Source organism: Ctenopharyngodon idella, chromosome 13 (assembly GCF_019924925.1).
Source record: "Ctenopharyngodon idella isolate HZGC_01 chromosome 13, HZGC01, whole genome shotgun sequence".
NCBI classification, from domain to species: domain Eukaryota; kingdom Metazoa; phylum Chordata; class Actinopteri; order Cypriniformes; family Xenocyprididae; genus Ctenopharyngodon; species Ctenopharyngodon idella.
This window is the reverse complement of record NC_067232.1, coordinates 9,831,629-9,853,819: the sequence shown is the minus strand read 5'-3', so window position 1 is coordinate 9,853,819 and position 22,191 is coordinate 9,831,629. Positions and strand designations below refer to the sequence as shown.

Sequence of the window (22,191 nt, the reverse complement as noted above, 5' to 3'; positions counted from 1 at the left end):
AAACTATTCTAAATTTCTTATAAAGGACACCAAAGCAAAGGTCATCATGTCCGTTCGGATTCACTTCAGAATTCACTTGCAACCAAAATAATCTACCTTATATGACTGCAAATTCGATGGTACTCATTAAACAGTTTTGTTTGGAGAAAGAGAGGCGTAACTGTCCTGAAGGACTGTCTAATTACATATTGCTTGTGTGTTTTTTACTGAAATGCTTACCTCATGTGCAATGAATCTCAGATTTCAGCACAGAGGGAAAATCCCTATAACCCTACACAGAGAGACCTGCATGAACACTGTGTGCTTGCAAATTATCTGCCTCAGATCTGAGGTGAATTTGATACATACTGAACTTATCACCACTCAATTCTTAAATTCCATCCATACTCAATGTATTTTATTCACTCAATGCCACATTCTCCACAGACTTTTGCTCTCATACACATTCGGACACTCACTCTGAATAAATAACACAAACAAAAACACATACACACATACATACCACAAGTAGATACCATTACACACCTGACATAACCAGGAAATGTTACGCTTTGTGCTTTTGTGAGTTCAACAGTTTGGCAATTTTTCCCAAAGCAACATACATTGCATTCAAGGATTGCATTGTAAAACATTACGTTTTAAAATTGCTCAACTTTAAACTTAAAGTACTTTAATTAGTGTAATAAGATAAAAGTATAATTTAATAAACAGTATTTTTTTGTAAACTAAATCCAGTGTTATAAAATTGTCAACAAAACAAAGTTTGTTTGTACATTCGCAGCTGACAAATACAACAGTTATGAAATATTATGTAAAATATTTATGGAATGAAATATTTTAAAAATCTACAACTTTAACCAAATTGAAATAAATAAATTAGTTTAATAAGAAAAAAAACCCCAATGATTTACTAAAAAGTATTCAAGTGTAAAAAAAAATCTAAACATGTTGAATAAGGATATATGACAATGAATACTAATAATGTAATGAAATATTATGAAAATTATATTATGAAAATTTAACATTTGACATTTTACTTAACATTTATTTATTTAATAATGGATATCAATGCCCTAAGCCTTGTATTAAATACTTTCATTATTCAGTTGTTGGGTTTTTTTACATACAAAATGCCCTGCCCCTATCATCACCCTCTATCTGGATCTGGCCACACTGAACACCTGCTCTTACTGTTGGTCAAGCCTAACTGCGTCAAAGTCCGTGGGTGGGGGAGAGGGACTGAGGGAGAAGGTGTGAACAGCTCAAAATGTCACCACGGCCCCACACACTGTGACGTCTTCCATCAAAATGCTCTCGAGCTTCACCTGTCATTAGCGAACTGAGTCCCACACAATGACATAATAAGACACCTTTCTAGCTTCGCTCATGACATATTTTGCGGGGTGCCAGGGGCAGAGGGGCCTCAGGCCTGGCCACAAGATTTAAACAGAACACAGAGTCGCTACTTTCACCGACTCGTTCTGATAGTTTCAGGTCACATGCTTTACTTCTGCTTTTCAGTAGAGCTCACTGACAAAGAGGAACAATGTTAAAAAAGAACAGCTTAGGGAACTTATAAATTCTCTATCTTTATACTGTTATCTCATGATGCAAATACTAAAATATCGGTTTTATAAGGCAAGCTAAACACTGTGTATATGCTTCGTGTGCTGTAGGTAGGCTACACTCTCTCTCTCTCTGTAAGACATAAATAAACTCACAGAACTCCAGTAATGTTTTGATCTCGCGCTCAAACGCTTTAATTGTTGAGGTCGAACGCAAACACACATAGGCTATAATTTGAGAACGAGCAGTGTGTTTGTGGTTCTGTCGCTCACGGTGCTATCATCACGGAAAAAATAAGTGGAAACGAAAACAACACAGACATTTCAAAACTATCCGTATGTTTGAGTGAAAACGGTTGAGGATGACCTCTGTTGGTCGTGAGTTTACATCGCACGTTTGGGCAATTCAACTCCGAGCTCGTACATTATGCATCAGTGGTGCCGCCAAGAGGCTTATGAAATTTTCTATTTAACTAAATTTTGTTAGGGATAAAGAAAAGTATTTAATCTAGTCCTCTGTTATTTATAGCCTATAGAGAGGCAAAATTTCTACTTACAGACGTATTTATTAGTAAAACAATTGAATACAAAGTATGTCAAAATAAAATCTATCCAGAATAATGAAATAGCATTTCATAAATAGGTCTACATACCTATGTCTTTATGTCTGCGAGACAGAGAAATTTCTTTTAAAAAAAATAATAAAATAAAAAATGTGTGTGTGTGTGTGTGTGTGTTAGTTTTTTATAAGTCTATATTTGTTTCATTTTTATCACTTTTTTACTCTGTAGCGTTATTTTACGTAGCCTACTTGTGGTTTTTCTTATTTTGCACTACTGATATTTTATTTTATTTGTTCATATTGTCTTACTTATTTACTTTATTTTACGTTGCACAATTTCTTATTGGAAGCCATATTCAAATTTATGGGTTTTATCACAGAATGTGATGACATTCATAAATATTTTAATCGATAAAACACTTGATGTAAATTTATATCACTGTACGTTATTACCCTGGCATTAAATTAAAAAAAAAAACTGACTTGATGAGGTTTCTGATACAGTTTCTGAGAGAGTGACTCATTTCTACTCAACTGACATCTAATCCATTTCTCTATTTTTTCCACTCTTTGAAAGTTGTGGAAATGTAACATATACCAGTCTTCCATTTACTTTTATAGAAATTTACCCTAATACATTGCACGTTCCTAACCCAGAACTGTGAAGAAGTTCCATAAAGCACAGTGAATTTGATGAGGGGACACATTGTAAAAAATTAGTCCATGTAGGCCAAAGATCTCATTTTGAAGATCTTCCATTCTGCATAGTTAAGCGTACCTGAAACTGTTACTGAAAGACTTTCAGATTTTTTGATAATTACAGGCAGGTGTGCTGAAGCAGGGTTAAACTCTACAGGAAGGGTGTTGCCTAGGCTGTATTACCGAAACATCCTGTCTTAAGTCTTAAGATCATTAAGTTCAGAGTTCTAAACCACATCCTAAGTGAAATGACCATGGTTACTATAGATAAGATAGGCCCCTGGGATGATATTACAGAACTATTCTGACTCAGATAGTAAGATAGTAAGCTTCTGTAATACAGCCCCTGGACTACTAATACAGTTTATCTGAAAAAGTAAACACAAACACAATAGCTTACTTCAATGTACACTTATTCTCAAACTGCTAAAAATAAATCAAAGAACATGCACTCCCATAATCACAAACAATCTTTGCATTTGTTGTGCTTACGTAAACAATCATAACGTATTAGGCTACAATGCCAGCAACAGTGCAAAATAATGTAGGGTGAAGTCAGCAAAAGTGGGACATCAGCTAAAATGGGTCAAATAAGCTTTTTGATGTAGTGCTCTTTAAAAAATATATATATAGATAATGGTGGGTGGCCTTGAAATGTTCTAATAACAGTACTTAATTTGAATATCAACATTTGATTGGTCAAATATAATCATGTGGGCGTGGTTACTACTCAAGTGATGGAATGTCTGAGAAATCACATGTTAAGTGCCTGTATATAGTTTAAGTCTAATAAAATTGTTAAGGTTTAAATTCTAATACAAACATATTTCAATCTACAATATACATTTTTATTACATCTGTTCATGTGATAATTAAATTTAAACATTTTTAATTCTATTTACAAATATATCAAGTTTTGTTACTGTCCCAATTTACCTTAACATGTTAGATAAAATGGGACATTTAGCATTCAGCTAAAGTGGGACATCCTATTAAATAGAACATAATACATTGCTTAATGGGAGAAATTGTTTTGTTTTACAGAAAATGTCACAAGGCTATAGGCAGAAAGGAAACAATTGGAAAACATGTCAGCCAAACAGAAGAGAGAGGTATAATCAGTGGAGTGAAGAAAGAATGAGGGGCAATCAATGAGTACAGAGTAAGGCCAGGCAGGTCAGGAACCTAGACTTTGTTTTTTGGCCAGGGTATGGTGTGTTTCAAAATCTACCCTTGAAAAAAGAGTGAAAGGTGTTGTGAGTGGATGTAGTCATGCCTCTGGGAGAAAACCATTTTTGTCAGAGTCATCTGAGAAGGAACTGGCAAACATGTTAAAGCTTCTTTTGCAGAGATGTGTAAAAAATAGCTTTTGAATATGCAGAAGCTAATGGAATTAAAGAATTTTCTGAAACCAAAAACACAGCAGGCTATTACTGGTTCCAAAACCTTTTAAAAAAGGAACTGAGCACGAAACATCATCATCATTAACACAATCCGCTAGTGTGAAAAATTTCTATTGAATATATATATATATATATATATATATATATATATAGGCTTGGGAGGGTTAGGCCTACTTTAAAAATGTATTCCGTTACAGTTACAAATTACTTCATAAAAAAGTATTCAGTAACCTAATCCAAGTACCACAATATGAAAGTAATGTAATCTGATTACTATTGGATTAGTTCAAGGTCATATATATATATATATATATATATATATATATATATATATAAAGAAAGAAAGAAAGAGAGAGAGAAATTTGGGGGGGGATCAACTTTACTATAAATAAATTGCATTTTTAAATTTAATTTTAATTATTTCTTCTCATTTTCTTCAAGTTTTTAAATGTTACACATTCCATACTTTTGAATGAGTCTCAACAATAAAAATATTTTACAAATCTGATAAAATTATCTATTGCAATATTATTATCGTTGTTGTTGTTTAGAGCTTAAAAATATAAAAGTCACATCAGATCATAACCAAAATGAACAAGCTCGGATCAAACATTTCTGTTTATGTTTGTTCTGCTTTAATTTTAATGTTTAGCATTTTGGTTACTTTAAAACCTAAGCAATCATGTCTCATTTCCACAACCTGGGAATACACAGCTCTGAATATATACAGGTGCTGGTCATATAATTAGAATATCATCAAAAAGTTGATTTATTTCACTAATTCCATTCAAAAAGTGAAACTTGTATATTATATTCATTCATTACACACAGACTGACATATTTCAAATGTTTATTTCTTTTAATTTTGATGATTATAACTGTCAACTAAGGAAAATCCCAAATTCAGTATCTCAGAAAATTAGAATATTATTTAAGACCAATACAAAGAAAGGATTTTTAGAAATCTTGGCCAACTGAAAAGTATGAACATGAAAAGTATGAGCATGTACAGCACTCAATACTTAGTTGGGGCTCCTTTTGCCTGAATTACTGCAGCAATGCGGCGTGGCATGGAGTCGATCAGTCTGTGGCACTGCTCAGGTGTTATTAGAGCCCAGGTTGCTCTGATAGTGGCCTTCAGCTCTTCTGCATTGTTGAGTCTGGCATATCGCATCTTCCTCTTCACAATACCCCATAGATTTTCTATGGGGTTAAGGTCAGGCGAGTTTGCTGGCCAATTAAGAACAGGGATACCATGGTCCTTAAACCAGGTACTGGTAGCTTTGGCATTGTGTGCAGGTGCCAAGTCCTGTTGGAAAATGAAATCTGCATCTCCATAAAGTTGGTCAGCAGCAGGAAGCATGAAGTGCTCTAAAACTTCCTGGTATACGGCTGCGTTGACCTTGGACCTCAGAAAACACAGTGGACCAACACCAGCAGATGACATGGCACCCCAAACCATCACTGACTGTGGAAACTTTACACTGGACCTCAAGCAATGTGGACTGTGTGCCTCCCCTCTCTTCCTCCAGACTCTGGGACCCTGATTTCCAAAGAAAATGCAAAATTTACTTTCATCAGAGAACATAACTTTGGACCACTCAGCAGCAGTCCAGTCCTTTTTGTCTTTAGCCCAGGCGAGACGCTTCTGACGCTGTCTGTTGTTCAAGAGTGGCTTGACACAAGGAATGCGACAGCTGAAACCCATGTCTTGCATACGTCTGTGCGTAGTGGTTCTTGAAGCACTGACTCCAGCTGCAGTCCACTCTTTGTGAATCTCCCCCACATTTTTGAATGGGTTTTGTTTCACAATCCTCTCCAGGGTGCGGTTATCCCTATTGCTTGTACACTTTTTTCTACCACATCTTTTCCTTCCCTTCAATGGTTGTGTTTTGGACAACTGTCAAGTCAGCAGTCTTCCCCATGATTGTGTAGCCTACAGAACTAGACTGAGAGACCATTTAAAGGCCTTTGCAGGTGTTTTGAGTTAATTAGCTGATTAGAGTGTGGCACCAGGTGTCTTCAATATTGAACCTTTTCACAATATTCTAATTTTCTGAGATACTGAATTTGGGATTTTAGTTGTCAGTTATAATCATCAAAATTATAAGAAATAAACATTTGAAATATATCAGTCTGTGTGTAATGAATGAATATAATATACAAGTTTCACTTTTTGAATGGAATTAGTGAAATAAATCAACTTTTTGATGATATTCTAATTATATGACCAGCACCTGTATATATATATATATATATATATGTAAAGGGCTATTCAGACATCTAGTGGCTACAGTATGGTATTACAGATTATTTTTTAGTCCTTTGATAAAGAAAGTGTTTTTGTAGCTGGAAGGCAGAGTTTGCACTGTACAACCATGTTGTTTGCATTTTCTTCTTTGAAAACAAAATGACAGCGAAATTTCCATGAATTGAAAGCGTTTTTCCCAGCGTGAAGCATCGTTTCAACTAGCAGCAGTGATTCACAATGCGTCAGAGAGATTGTAGACGGGTGTTATTTGCGCATGCACCAGCGGGTTGCTCACGTGAGTCATCACTGGCAACAGAACCAGGAAATACTGTATAATCAAGCAGCACTCAATATGTGTTATTATGGCAAAATAATGATTTATTTAGTTTTAAATCCTGATAGCATCCCCCATTTTTTCAAAATGTAACTGTAATCTGATTACTACGTTTTTTGACATAACTGTAACGAATTACAGTTACTGGATTTTTTTATCCTGATTACGTAACGCCGTTACATGTATTCCGTTACTCCCCAACCCTGTATATATATATATATATATATATATACACACACAGTATCTCACAGAAGTGAGTACACCCCTCACGTTTTTGTAAATATTTTATTATATCTTTTCATGTGACAACACTGAAGAAATGACACTTTGCTACAATGTAAAGTAGTGAGTGTACAGCTTGTATAACAGTGTAAATTTGCTGTCCCCTCAAAATAACACACAGCCATTCATGTCTAAACCGCTGGCCACAAAAGTGAGTACACCCCTAAGTAAAAATGTCCAAATTGGGCCCAATTAGCCATTTTCTCTCCCCGGTGTCATGTGACTCGTTAGTGTTACAAGGTCTCAGGTGTGAATGGGGAGCAGGTGTGTTAAATTTGGTGTTATTGCTCTCACTCTCTCATACTGGTCACTGGAAGTTCAACATGGCACCTCATGGCAAAGAACTCTCTGAGGATCTGAAAAAAAGAATTGTTGCTCTACATAAAGATGGCGTAGGCTATAAGAAGATTGCCAAGACCCTGAAACTGAGCTGCAGCACGGTGGCCAAGACCATACAGCGGTTTAACAGGACAGGTTCCACTCAGAACAGGCCTCTCCATGGTCGACCAAAGAAGTTGAGTGCACGTGTTCAGCATCATATCCAGAGGTTGTGTTTGGGAAATAGACGTATGAGTGCTGCCAGCATTGCTGCAGAGGTTGAAGGGGTGGGGGGTCAGCCTGTCAGTGCTCAGACCATATGCTGCACACTGCATCAAATTGGTCTGCATGGCTGTCATCCCAGAGGGAAGCCTCTTCTAAAGATGATGCACAAGAAAGCCTGCAAACAGTTTGCTGAAGACAAGCAGACTAAGGAACCATGTCCTGTGGTCTGATGAGATCAAGATAAACTTATTTGGTTCAGATGGTGTCAAGCGTGTGTGGCGGCAACCAGGCGAGGAGTACAAAGACAAGTGTGTCTTGCCTACAGTCAAGCATGGTGGTGGGAGTGTCATGGTCTGGGGCTGCATGAGTGCTGCCAGCACTGGGGAGCTACAGTTCATTGAGGGAACTATGAATGCCAACATGTACTGTGACATACTGAAGCAGAGCATGATACCCTCCCTTCGGAGACTGGGCCGCAGGGCAGTATTCCAACATGATAACGATCCCAAACACACCCCCAAGACAACCACTGCCTTGCTAAAGAAGCTGAGGGTACCTAAACCCTATTGAGCATCTGTGGGGCGTCCTCAAACGGAAGGTGGAGGAGCGCAAGGTCTCTAACATCCACCAGCTCCGTGATGTCGTCACGGAGGAGTGGAAGAGGACTCCAGTGGCAACCTGTGAAGCTCTGGTGAACTCCATGCCCAAAAGGGTTAAGGCAGTACTGGGAAATAATGGTGGCCACACAAAATATTGACACTTTGGGCCCAATTTGGACATTTTCACTTAGGGGTGTACTCACTTTTGTGGCCAGCGGTTTAGACATTAATGGCTGTGTGTTGTGTTATTTTGAGGGGACAGCAAATTTACACTGTTATACAAGCTGTACACTCACTACTTTACAATGTAGCAAAGTGTCATTTCTTCAGTGTTGTCACATGAAAAGATATAATAAAATATTTACAAACATGTGAGGGGTGTACTCACTTCTGTGAGATACTGTATATATAGTACAAAAAAATCCTGTTGTATGCAACTGTATTATCCAAGAACAAACAACATGAAAATGTGAGTCCCACTTTATCATCGCACTGTTCCAATTTACCCGAAAACAGCTAGAATAAAAACGGATTCTTATAATTTTTGAATCTCTGTACATTTTTTAAAAACCACCCATATTCCTTCAAAACCATAGATGGTGATACAAGAGGCCTTGAGCAAGGTAGAATAGATTTATTCACCCTACTAGAAATATGAGCAGGCCCCATATAACAAGTGATGCAATGTATTACAGGTATAAAGAGAGAGTTGTGTGTGTACAAGTTTGGTTACACTTTTGAGGGCCAAACTTTTTGAAAATGTCCGAACAAACATTTTGACACATGTTGAAAACGGTCTCGAGCAGCACTTGTAATGTCCTCCTCAATGTTTCAAAAGCTCATAAATCATGATGCAGCATGTCTTCACTTGTGCTGTATCCATTCCATGGAGGTGCTTCTCCTGTTGTTTATAAAGTTTATACAAATCTACAAACACCTTTAATATAGATCAAACCATGTGCTACCGCGTTGCCCGTTTCTTCTGCACTTGCTTCGCTTTTTGGGAATGCTAAGAATGTGATCCAAAGTCCCGGAGAGCATATGTTATGAGCCCCCCGCCCCCCATCGCCAGGAATCCGACTGGATTGGGAGTGGCACAAACCAAATCCCAGGATTTGGCTCTTCCATACATGGTAAACTTCAAAATAAGATGACGTAATGGTCCACCCCTAAACAAACATAGGAAATAAGCTCTTATCAGCACAGAGACCTGACATTATTCGCTCACTTCTGAGGAAGCTCCGCCCAGACAATCGTCTCTTCAAAGTAAACGCCCTGTCCCGCTACAGTTACACGAAACTACAGACTTTATAGCACAGTTTACAGTGCACCAGTTAAGCAATAAGTTTACGCCAGCCGTTTAGGCTACGTGTTGTAAGTATAATGCCTGTACGGGTTGTTTTACAAGGCCCTGGACCGTGGGGATTCCGTCTGGTTGGAGGGAAAGATTTCGAGCAGCCTCTTACAATCTCGAGGGTAAGAAATTAACTTCGGATTTGTTAATAACTTATTACAGAGAAAAAGTGGCTTTCATAGACATAACTATGCTTCATAAACCGGATAAACTTTCTCAAGAACGCGCCACGCCTGCATGTAGCAGCATCCAACCGAAACGCACATGTACGCGACCATATCATATGGAACTGAACGTCAGTGTCGTAACGTACGTCTAGTCTAGAGCACTTGTCATTCTAGTAAAACAAATGGAAGCGAAGACTAACAAATGATTGAATAACTAGCTCTAGACACGAAATCTGATTCTTTCTCTATACAGAACTAGTGTACGTGATTCCATATAGTTTCGTAGAAATATAGACCGAGGCTGTATTTATTTTAAAACATTACAAGTATTCGTGGCATGATGGTAATATGACACTTAAGCACGCGTTTTAAAAGTATACATTCAACTGCAAAAAGCTGCCTGCCAACTCTTAAAGGTGCACTCAATATGTTAATTAAAAGATTTACACATAAAGAAATATTATTACATTTGTGTTCACTTACATTAGAAGAAGCCTCCAGACATCAGCTTTCTTAGAATAAGTTTTATTTACATAGAGTGGGTCTCCCCATCATGGGCCCTGCCATGTTGAGATCACATTACCGATAAGTTTGCTTCATACAACACTTCCTGTCAGCGCTCAAGGTAAAAATTAAGGCCCATTTACATCAGGAATAATAACTATAAAAATAACTGTAACAATATATTACCTTCCAAAAACAATGCAGTTATGTTATCTGACACTTTAAATGCTCTAGCTTTTAAAGCAGAGTGGAATCTGATTGGCTGATTTTATAAGCTAGAAAGAAAATAGTTGTGAAAGTGATTCCAACAATATTGCTCCTGGATGAATGTGTATATAGATATGTGCATCATGAGAGAAAATTAGACAAAAGTGTTTCAGTGTGAAGTGGCAGCAGTTTGTAAAAACAAACCTCATGCATTCAGGCTGACATAAAACCACTGGTACTAATGGGATGAATAAGAGACAGCAAAACATAAATAATAACTTGCTGACTGCACCTTAAACCACAAAGTTTCTTCTCATAACCAAAGTTTCACACCCTTACACTTAATAGAGGAAGTAATCATATAACAAGTGAAAGCTGACCCAAAGTTATTGTCAAAATGCTGTCATATTTCCTTAAGTTGATATTTGGTCATGAAAAACTGCACAATTTCATTTTAAAGCAAGAAAGGGTTATTTGTCTGCATTCACTAAAAAGCCTATTTTCATTTTAGACTATGATGATGATGATGATGATGATACTTATTTTTGGCTTTTTCAGGTGACCCCAGGAAGTAAAGCGGCTCAGGCTGACCTTTGCATGGGGGACATGATCCTGGCCATAGATGGAGAGTCAACAGACGGCATGACTCACCTGGAAGCACAGAATAAAATCAAAGCCTGCGTGGAGGAAATGGTGCTTTCCATTGACAGGTAAGGGGAACATGCTGTGGTGTGTCTGAATGATCAAACATGAATCGTTAGCCATGAGTAATCTTGTCTTGCCTAATAAACCAGGTGTTTTTGATTACGAATATTGTTGGCTCTTTGACTAAATACTTTTTTTCCTTTTTTGTATGTCATTTTGGATAAAGGCATCTGCTAAATGCATGTATGTAGAGCACACAAAAAAGTATGATTTTTAACCCAACTACTTTAAAAAAAAACAAAAAACAAATGAAAAAGATTTTATTTCATAAAATTTTTCCAGACATTCTAGATTTAATTTTTTTTAACCATTAGGGTGCCATCACTGCATTGGTCCCTGTACTGAGGTCCTCTTAGTTTTTAGTACATTTTGTAGAGATTCCCATTAAAAAAGTTTTGCAACGAATGCTGACTGTTTGGAAGTGGAGATTTTATGAGTTGGAGATTGGCTCAACAGTAAGGATTTTTATTTGTACTAGAAAAATATTTTTCATTGAATGTTACAAAAATCAATAGGTTTTGAATTGGTTATAATAGCTAGAAAGTATAATATAATTCAGTTGCACAGTGGAAAATAATACATTGTAAAATGTGGGTGGGTATAATTTTCAGCTCATTTTTACTGAAGTCTGTCACAAGTCATTCTTACAATTTCGACATATTCTCATCTGTGTCAATCAGCTAGATAACGTTACCTTGGTGACAAGTCTAAATCAGCAGAATTTGTAACAACATTCAATACATGACAGAAAATCCAATGTGTTTTTATGCCTTGCAAACTTGCACAATAAAAGCTCCAGTACAATTGCATCAGCTTGCCCAAAACTCTCTCTGGTCTTTTTTTTATTTCCTTTAGATCAGAGTCAAAAATGTGGTCCCCACTGGTCACTGAAGAAGGAAAGACCAATCCATACAAGATGAAACTGGCAAATACAGAAACACAGGTGCGTTTCAGCCCTGCTTAACTGGGAGCTAAGGGGTTTTTAAATGGACCCCTGATCATTTTCAATGAGCTTTAAAGCCATTCGCTGTGCTTGAGGCTGTCATACATAACAGGACTATAGCCGCTAAACAAATAAAGGCACGCCACTATAGCCTGCCAAAGTGAAGTCATTGTTTATGTCTAAACAAGCCTTATCCATGGAGACCAGTGAGTTTATCAGCCAAAGCCATGACGCAAGATCCACATCCTGCAGGCTAAGTTGGAAATTTAGGGTCAGAAAGTGAGTGATCATAGGAAGTGTGTGGAGTTTGACTACATAGTTTGGGTGTTATAAATGTTTCCTGATTCAAGCAGAAAGAGAAACATAATAAGAAACAACTGCTAAATATGTTGTTAAAACAGAGGAAAGTTTCAGTGTCATTAAAACCTTACCCCTTGGCAAAACTTTTCCATGTCTGGTTTTTTTTTTTTTTTTCTGTTTATTTTTCTTTTGTTTAATGGTCTTAGTTCACATCAACTTGGTTAAAATATCTACATTTATTTAAAAAATATAATCTTGTTTTCTGGTCTAAATAGTTATATATTACTACATTCCTTATTAATTGATGTAATGGTTTTGGCTTTGTTTCTGTGTCTTAAAGGGATAGTTCACCCAAAAATGAAATTCTGTCATTTATTCAGCCTCATGTCGTTCCAAACCTTTATGTAAATTTTAATGTTTTTATGGTTCTTTTAACATCTAGGCAAAGAACTACAGTTGGAAATTAGCCAGTTGGTTAATATTGGTTAATATTTACAGAAATGCTAATTAATGTGTAATGTTCTTATAAATAAAGGTAAGGGTAAAAGTCATACAGTTTTGGAATGACATGAGTGTGTGTAAATGATGACAGAATTTTCATTTTTGGGTGAATCACGCTTTTAAAACTACACTTCTCTCTTTTGTTTGCAGTGTTTTTGAGATTTGTTCCTGGTGTCTTTTTCTGTAGGAGGTGAAACATATAGGCTCTGCTCATAACAGGAGTGCTATGCCATTCAATTCTGGCAGTCCCAGGGTGGTCACTAACCTGTACAATAACCCCGCTGGCCTGTATTCCTCTGAGAACATAAAGACTTTCAACAGTGCAGTGGATGATGTCCAGACTTCTGCTGTCTCCAATGAAGCCAGCAGGAAGTAAGCATGATACACACCTCACTGAAATACTTGTCACAAAGACATATGGTGCAACATGCAGAAAAAATAAAACATAACAGGAAATGATATCACAGAGCAGACATCTACAGACCTTCATGACTGTGAAAAGGCCAATAAGTCTCTAAAAATAGTAAATAATTTACTACAGCAAGGTTAGTTGTAAAATGTCATGTGGGGCAACTCCTCAAAAACCTATTGGTTTTCATCAATTAATAATTTATGGGGGGGGGGGGGGAATTGTACTTTGAAAAATAGACTACTGTTCAAAAACTTGGGGTCAATAAGTTTCTATGTTTTGGAAATAAGTCTTTTATTCTCACCAAGGCTGAAAAAATATCACAGTAACATTGTGATTATAATATTACAATTTAAAATTATTTTCTATTTTAAAATGTAATTTATTCCTGTGATGGCAAAGCTGAATTTTCAGCAGCCATGACTCCAGTCTTCGGTGTCACACGATCCTTCAGAAATCATCCTAATGTGCTGATTTGATGCTCAAGAAACATTTCTTATTGTTATTATCATCAATGATTACAACAGTTGTCGGCGCCGATAGCCTAGTGGGCAGCGCATCAACACATAGCACGGTTGCTCTTTGGGTGACCCGAGTTCGAGTCCCGGCTCGTGGACCTTTCCCAATCCCTTCCCCCTCTCTCATTCTCTCTCTCTCTCCCTCTCCCAATTCATTTCCTGTCCTATTTCAATAAAAAAAGGCAAAAATGCCAAAAAATAAATCTTTAAAAGAAAATGTTTAAAACATTTGTGCTGCTTAATATTTTTGTGGAAACTGTGATATTTTTTCAGGATTCTTTGATGAATAAAAAGTTCAAAAGAACAGCATTTATTTGAAATGGAAATCTTTTGTAAAATGATAAATGTCTTTACTGTAATGGGTCCTTGCTGAATAAAACTATTAATTTCTTTCTTTATTTATTTTTACTCCAAACACTCACATGTATTCAGTGTGTAAGGAAAATATGTTATTACTTTTTACTTGATGGTTACACTTTTTAGAGCCATTAAATTAAAAATTTTCTTGAAAATGTATAAAAGTTTTTTAAAGCCATACGAAATCAACATGAATATAAAGTTTTAAGAATTTAGCACATGTGTTTTGGACTTTTAGGACATAGTCACCATTATAACTACAACATTCATTCCAGTTCTGTTCTGTATTATATAGCTATTTGAATTTATGGCTGTCAGGGCTGAAACTAGCCATTTGGGATTGGGTTGAATAACATAATACTATTGAGATAACATTGTTTGTCTTGTGACTGTCATGTGTGTCCTTCTTCCTGTATTATAGCTCAGATCCCTGTAAACCTGGTCAGCCAAAGCCTGCATTACCTGCAGACTCTGAGGTGTACAAAATGCTGCAGGAGAATCAAGAATCCAATGAGCCTCCTCGCCAATCTGCCTCTTTTAAAGTTCTGCAGGAGATCCTGGAAACTGGTATAATATCATACACACCTTGTATACCCTACTACATTGTGTCTGAATTACATGTAGGTGACCAGGCCTTAGCTTCTGTTGACAAAATGGGTGTCTGCTCAGGTCATTCATAATCATCAGTTTCTAACTCCATGCCTGTGGCCACAGCTGTGAAACACATTTTATAAATGGCATCAGATGATTTGGCCTATAAAAAAAAGCCTAAACATCTTTGTTTCTTTGTGTCAGGTGATGCAGATAAACCCTCTGGCTTCAGAAGTGTCAAGCCCCCCACCACAAAAATTGGAGCCTCAGTTGGGAATCCTGAAAAGCTCTCTCAATGTGACAAATGCGGTTCAGGGATTGTGTAAGTTTCTCTGTTTTGGTATATCTTTATAGGAGAAGTTTTACAGAAATGCATGCATCCAAGAACAGTTGCATGGACTTTGTAGTTTCATGTGCAATTGTGGTGTTAAGCCAGTGTTGCCATCTAGTGGAACTTTTTGGAACTGAATCTCTTTATAACATCTTTGGATTTTGGATTTCCCCATAATGATGAAGTGGTGCTCACTGCAGAGTCATATGACATTCGGCTCCCCCTCTCTGGACATAATGGTTGGAGCTTGACCTTGTCCAGCTCCACCTCTATTGATCTAATGGGTGGAGCTTAACCTAATTAGGTTTAGGGATAGGGTATAATTAGGGTGTGGCTAAACCTTCATGCTCCATCCATTACATCCAAAGAAGGGAAGCTGGAGTCGAACTCCACCCACTGGTTCTCATAATAATAGGAATTTTTCCAAACATGTTTTTCTAAATTGTGACTAACTTTTCTCTCTCTCTCTCTCTTTTGGTTTTAAAGAGGAATGATTGTCAAAGTTCGAGATAAGTTTCGCCACCCAGAGTGCTACGTTTGCACAGACTGCGGGATCAATCTTAAGCAGAAAGGACACTTTTTTGTTGAAGACAAGATTTACTGCGAGAAACACGCACGTGAACGCGTCACTCCTCCAGAGGGTTATGACGTTGTGACTGTTTTTCCAAAGTAGAATGTTTCCAACGTTCTACTTTAAAACTGCACATTCCCTTATGTGGGGAATTCCTTAAGTAATCTGTAACACATTATTTGGATAGTCTTCCAATGAGGCTGCTTTGTTGCCAGCATGAATGTTTTTAATAACTCTTACATGCTCAGACATAAGTACATGGATTTAAATGGACTCTGGCAACAGTAATCAGGAAATGTGATTAGACATCACCTGAATATGTGAATATAGGGTCTATCCAAATTAAGTGCTATTGTTATCATACATTCCAATGTCTTAGTCATTCCATACATATATCTCTTTGTATAAAAGGCTCATATTATTGGTGCTAGGGTATCTTGAGGCCACTTACTGCATTTGCAGTTTTTCATAAAAAGTTGATCATTGAAATGTATGTAATCATGGTCATATTCCTCACACACACCGGAATGTAAAATCTATTCCCTGTATGTATATTGTCTTTTGGAATCTCCATATTTTTTTATGAAAAAAAAAAAAAAAACTTGATCAGCCTTGCTAGAAAAATAAAATGTTGCAAATCTATTGTGAAATTTCTTTATGGTTTATTTATTTAAAGAGAGGTTTTTGATTAGGAATGTTTATTCATTTGAATCACGCCGGCCTTTCAATAAAAGCCTTTCTACAAAAGCATAATTATAGCTGAATAAATGACTGAATATGAGTGTTGAATTGTAAGCAGCAACCCACTCATACTTCAGTCAGAGTGCAATAGTTTTTTTTTTTTTTCTGCAGCTGTAAGAAATCTAAAAAATTATGTGTTATAAAAGTGAACCTTATCACAATTATTCTTTTCCTGCAAGAATATACTAAATGAACAGGGTTATTTAACAGAACGTATGCAAAGGGAAAAATATATACACACACCAAGCATAATGATAATATGGCTTACTTGTGATCTTGTTAACGAAACTGAAGTGACGTGAAGGCCAAGTATGCTAAACCCATACCGGAATTTGTCCTCTGTCTGCATTTGACCCATCCAAGTTAGTGCACACACATTAGGAGCAGTGAGAAGGAAATAGTTTGCGACACTGAATGAATTTGATTGTTTTTTGTTTTAACCTAAGAAATTAACGTTTTATCTGTACTAATGTTTGTTCCACTAGAGATATTGCCCAGTCTCCTCTATTGTGAGAAGTATTTACCTGTTGCTCTGGAAAGCGCAGCTGATGTACAGCGCATGCGCAGAACCGTGTCAGTGAAATTACAACACGCAAGCTTCCTTCACGAAACACTAAAACAGATTCTATATGAATTTATTATGATTGTACAATTTCTATTCTACAGATACACTCGAATGAAAATAAATTTAAAAATAAGTTTTTCTTTATTTGCTTAAAAAAGGAAGAAGGAAATAACAGAAACAATATTTACAACATTTATGTCTATTATCGCCATAGCATGCAATAAATCGTTTGAATAATTAAAATAATTAAATCATTATGATGTTTTTTTTTTTCTTTCTCAGGCTTAAACGAAAAGTAACATTTATTATGAGCTGCCCTGAAACGCGTCATACTCGTGGTCCCAAGAGGGTCAGCTTTTGCCAGATTTGTTTTGCTACTCGCAGATTCGATTTTCCCCAGCAAATCAAAATGTCAGATTGTCCTGAAAATTGCAATTAAATTCCTCTAGCAACAAATCAGTGTAGTAGCCTTGGGTTTCTTGCCAATTTGATGATGAGTTTGTGGAGTGCCACTTGGACGCGCATGTGCTTGACGCGCTATAACGCGCATCCAAGCAAGCGCTTGGCACCGTGAGGTTCTCCTGGTCCCGAGCGTGATTTGAAATTTGCCGAACATGGTCTGCAATTCTCAATGTTTCTGACAATGCCCAAATGTAATTGTGCGCGAATCTCAAAGTCTCGATTTTAGTCAGTTTCGCGTCATCGGGAAAAGTTGGAAGCACGCTTCTCAAAGTATCCAGAGCGGAGTTCAGCTTATGCATGCGGTGCCTTTCTCTATCGTTTGCCTTAACTCTGCGATTCCCACGTTGTCTCCTTGCTGCTTTAACTGGCATATCTTTCTTCATTCTTTTATTTCTTGCGTTCTCTTCGCTGAAGGTAGATGAGCATTCTTTAGTCGCTGAGTCTATGTTGCCAAGCTCATATTCTGTGCTGTATTTGATTTGTTGACCTTTGGTAATGTCTGTGGATCCAGACTTGAGATCTAATGCCGAACTCCAGTTAGATTTAAAGGTCCTATTCCTTCCTCCCGAAGCGCACGTGGATCTTGGAGTCATTCTGTAAACATAAAACACAACTGGACATTCTCAGTACAAGGTCAACAATCCATAAGAAACCAATCATAATTTAGATGCTTACCTTTTGCAGACTGAGAGTGTGTTGGTCTACAGGACTGCGAGTCCAGTGTGCAACATGCAGTCTTATTCATTCCCTTAATATATATAGATCAAAGGGACAATAGAAGGTGATGCGCCCATTCGTCATTTATGTCCCTTTATCCTGTCTGCGCTCTAGAACAAACAAATGGAGTCAAGTGGCCAATCAGAACTGAGAAGGTTCCAAAATGTACCTTCCTATTTCAGAAATAAACTGAGAGGATTTTAAAACAGGTGAAGTTTTCTATAATTGTCTGTCGTTTTTTATACTAGCACTCTTAGACATTTACATCTAAAATTATGATTTCATCACGCGCAACAGCCTACTGTAAATATATAATGGCATGTGAGCCTTTTTTTGCACAATGAATGCTATAATTCAACACGAGAGAATTAATAATGGTAATATTCTCAATAATATGCAGTTTTCTCAAACTTCTGGAATGGGTGGTAGAAAAAGTTAATGGATATGGATCTGAATAGACGCAGCAGGTGACTTGGTAACCTTGTTACTGCGTTAACACAGTAATCATGTAGATATGAACATACGTGGTTCGTGGACATTTTAGTGGCACTTATATATACCTTTTACCAAGCGATTTTCAATAATCAGAGCTAAAAATAATTCCTGGTATACAATATTATTTTAGTGTCATTGCCGTTGTGCGCCTTGTGGTGATGTTCCTGTGCGTAAATTGTGTTGTAGTGCACGAAACCCTGGGAAAATAATATTTAAGCCAAGAAAATGTGGAATAACTTATGTCTATGTGCAGGAGCAGTTCCCAAGCGCATTGAAAACACAGAATATTATGCACAAGAAAAATTGCAAAGAAAATAAAATGCGTGCGCACTGATGTCTCCAAATGGAGTCCGTTATTAGGAACATTAGGAAGTGCGCGTCGTAAACATAGTCACAGTTGCAAACAAAAGACTTTCAACATGGTCGGATAGCACGAGTTTACACTTGGCCCCAAGTCTTGATAAATCTTCATTTATTGGAGAGACCAAGAGCCCTGTTATGGGCGCAAAATATTTACCGTGGTGCCCAAGTGTCCACAAAGACACTCATCGCCAGTCTAACTAAATATGTATTTTGTAAGACATCTGATAACCATATGCTTTCAATAAAATAGACAAATAAAGCAAGGAGATAGGGAATGTTGTCGTGCTGTTATAAAGGCCTCGAAATAATCCAAAGTAAACCAAATATTACCGCTTTACAAATAACTTTTGATGCCAGATGCATATTGGGATATCGCGGGACAGGTGTGGGTTTGGGACTGTGAGATTTGTCCCCCGATTTTTATCAGTGCCGAGTAATATCTTGCTTGTTATGCAAAGTATGGGCAAACATAGGCGACCTGTTGCTGTGGAAATCACAGATATCGCAAAGAACATGATTTAACAATAAATGCGCCTTACTGAAGAGCAGGTGATACCTGGCCTCGCTCTCTTGATTCATAGGCTGCTTCTTCAACTGCTGCACTTTACAATCTGTTGTAGTTATTTATGAAACGAAATCTATTTCTTATTATTTTAACCAACAGAAGTACCAGGTGGGGCTTTATTTTCATCCCCAGCCTTTGTTTGAAGGGCATCTGAAGAAGGCAATCAAGGACTAAAACTCGCTGACCAGCTTTTTGCCATCCATTTGTCCCAAACTGGCAGAAAAGCTATTTAATTCTTCTCTCTTGTTCAGACGCGGAAAAGGCTGCACATAAAGAAGAAAAGGAAACTTCACTGAGAAGACAAAAACAACAACTTAAAAACATTTAATTACAACCCGGATGCCATATGTACACCTCTTGTTAAAACTCAAACAATGTCAACTCTTTTGTGTGGTAAAACGTGCACCTTTGGAGACGTGTGCGCTTTTGGAACGGTGTGCGCATCGAGACCAGAAAGATCTTGAGTACACTTCTTGGAAGAAGTAATGCAGTTTTAATGTGCTTTTGAGGTTCCTTTTAGAGTCCACCCATTGTGCTAAAACGCATATGCTTGTTATGACCGAATACACCAATTATAATTGAATAGCCAAGAGCTTCTTGCTACAACTCTATTTGGTTTGAGCAATCGGGGGTCACCCTCAATAATTAAGCTTTGGTGCTGCTGTGAATGCGTGGGTTCAACTGCAGCTTTTCTCCAAACTGTGCCCACATTCAGAACAGACTTGAATCGAATTTATCTTACTGTTGCTGTAACTTGCCAAGTTTTTGGGGAAAATACATTTTCCATTGGAATGATGAAAATAGACTAAAATTATATTGAAAAAAAGTAAATTAATAAATAGTAAGAGTTGTAAATAATTTAGAGAAACTATATATAGTCCAGTATAAACTCACACCTTGACCATTTGAAATAAATTTAAGATGTTTTTTTTTTTTTTTTTTTTTATCTCTAAATGTGTTTTTTCTATTTTGGGTACTTTTATGTCCCATGGGTTGAATTAGCAGAATTTTCAAACTGTTTGTTGTAAAGATGTTTTAGAAACGTTTACTGTGCTTTCATTATATATTTTTCAAATGCATTTCATTGATCTATTTTTGTTTTGTTTTCTTTATCCCATACCCAGACTTACAATCTTAAATAAAATATAAGGTGTTTTCCAAGTTGTATTCATCATTTAGTGTACATGCTTGGTTACCAATATTTTTAAGCCCCACAGAATAAACACTCATATTTTATTTATGACATTTATCCCACTTTTACTAAGTAGTTTAAATTATATTCATTCTATTCACTTGATTTTGTAAATTGATATTGTTCAATTAAAAAAATAAATAAAATTAAATACAAATAATTTCGTTCTTTTCTTTGAAAAAAAAAAAAAAAAAATCTAGAGCTAGTGAAGAAAAATGTGCTATGGTTTAAGAATGAGATTTGGTCGTATTTTAACTTTCCACAACAACTTAAAGGGTTAGTTCACCCAAAAATGAAAATTCTGTCATCATTTACTCACCCTCATCTCGTTCCAAACTAATAAGACTTTCGTTCATCACAAATGAAAATATTTTGAAGAATATGGGTAACCAAACAGTTGATGGACCACAGTGACAAAAAAAAAAAATAATACTATGGAAGTCAATGGGGCTCATCAACTGTTTGGTTACCGACATTCTTCAAAATATCGTCTTTTGTGTTCAGCGGAAGAAAGAAATTCATACAGGTTTGTGAACAACTTGAGGGTGAGTAAATGATGACAGAATTTTCATTTTTGGGTGAACTATCCCTTTAACCACCTCACACCCTTAAACCAATGAAAAAAAACAAAAAACAAACAAACAACAAAAAAAAAAACCGCATTTATCATTTTTTTCTAGCTTAATTGCTTTCTAATCTAGTTGTAAAATAAACCTGGCATTAATACGAATATTGTTGGTTCCTTGAATTGCTTTGTTCCTCTCTTGTAAGTCGCGTTGGATAAAAGCGTCTTCTAAATACATGAATGTATGAATGTAGGCCTAAATGTACCTTTGTCGAAACAGGTAAACAAATATGCAATCACAGACACACAAGTAAGCTTTTACATAAAATCGTTAGGCCTACATATTGTAGTTTTAAAAGTGCTTTTAGACAATGAAATCTGTCACTCTCTTCCGTATACTCACGAACTCTCATTTCCTATATGAACGTCCTATAAACGCAGTTGTTTACTAAAAAATGAACAAGGTAGAATCATTATCCCAAAATCCCCAAACTGTCCTTTGAAAACATCAATAGCGCCTTCAAGTGGCCATTCAAAGCACTGCTTGTGCTTGAAACCATACTGTATAACTTAAACCAGCACAAAAGTTATCCTAGAAAATACCAATGCAGCCCAACTCAGTACGTTAGATCATTTATTGCAAATAACATATGGTGTTTTCTGATGATTAAAACTTAATCATTTTAAAAGTAAAACATGACATAAATAATTAAATATGAAAAAACAACAACAATAATAGGCTAAACACGTACAAAAATAATATATAAGAATAAAATATAATAATACAGGCTACATTTAAAAAAAAAAAAAAAAATAATCATTTCGCAGAC

The 22,191-nt window shown here is 36.5% G+C and overlaps 2 protein-coding genes across 4 annotated transcripts; one reads left to right on the top strand and one right to left on the bottom strand.

Annotated features, from left to right (window-relative positions):
* Window positions 1–9,457: 9,457 nt before the first annotated feature.
* pdlim1 (PDZ and LIM domain 1 (elfin)) lies at window positions 9,458–16,338 on the top strand. The gene is made up of 7 exons (XM_051915849.1): window positions 9,458–9,714; window positions 11,029–11,180; window positions 12,031–12,118; window positions 13,107–13,291; window positions 14,625–14,770; window positions 14,999–15,116; window positions 15,612–16,338. Exons 1-7 carry the CDS (start codon window positions 9,622–9,624, stop codon window positions 15,796–15,798), a joined length of 969 nt encoding a protein of 322 aa, XP_051771809.1. The 5' UTR covers window positions 9,458–9,621; the 3' UTR covers window positions 15,799–16,338.
* A 105-nt stretch (window positions 16,339–16,443) lies between these two features.
* On the bottom strand, window positions 16,444–22,156 carry neurog3 (neurogenin 3). 3 transcript variants are annotated; one of them, XM_051915850.1, is made up of 4 exons: window positions 21,765–22,156; window positions 19,710–19,867; window positions 18,140–18,291; window positions 16,444–18,058 (listed from the first exon to the last, which is right to left on the bottom strand). In XM_051915850.1, exon 4 carries the CDS (start codon window positions 18,055–18,057, stop codon window positions 17,407–17,409), a length of 651 nt encoding a protein of 216 aa, XP_051771810.1. In that variant the 5' UTR covers window position 18,058; window positions 18,140–18,291; window positions 19,710–19,867; window positions 21,765–22,156; the 3' UTR covers window positions 16,444–17,406. The 3 variants fall into 3 exon arrangements, with proteins under 3 accessions (XP_051771810.1, XP_051771811.1, XP_051771812.1); XM_051915851.1 differs by having other exon boundaries at window positions 16,444–18,291; XM_051915852.1 differs by lacking the exon at window positions 19,710–19,867.
* Window positions 22,157–22,191: the final 35 nt, after the last annotated feature.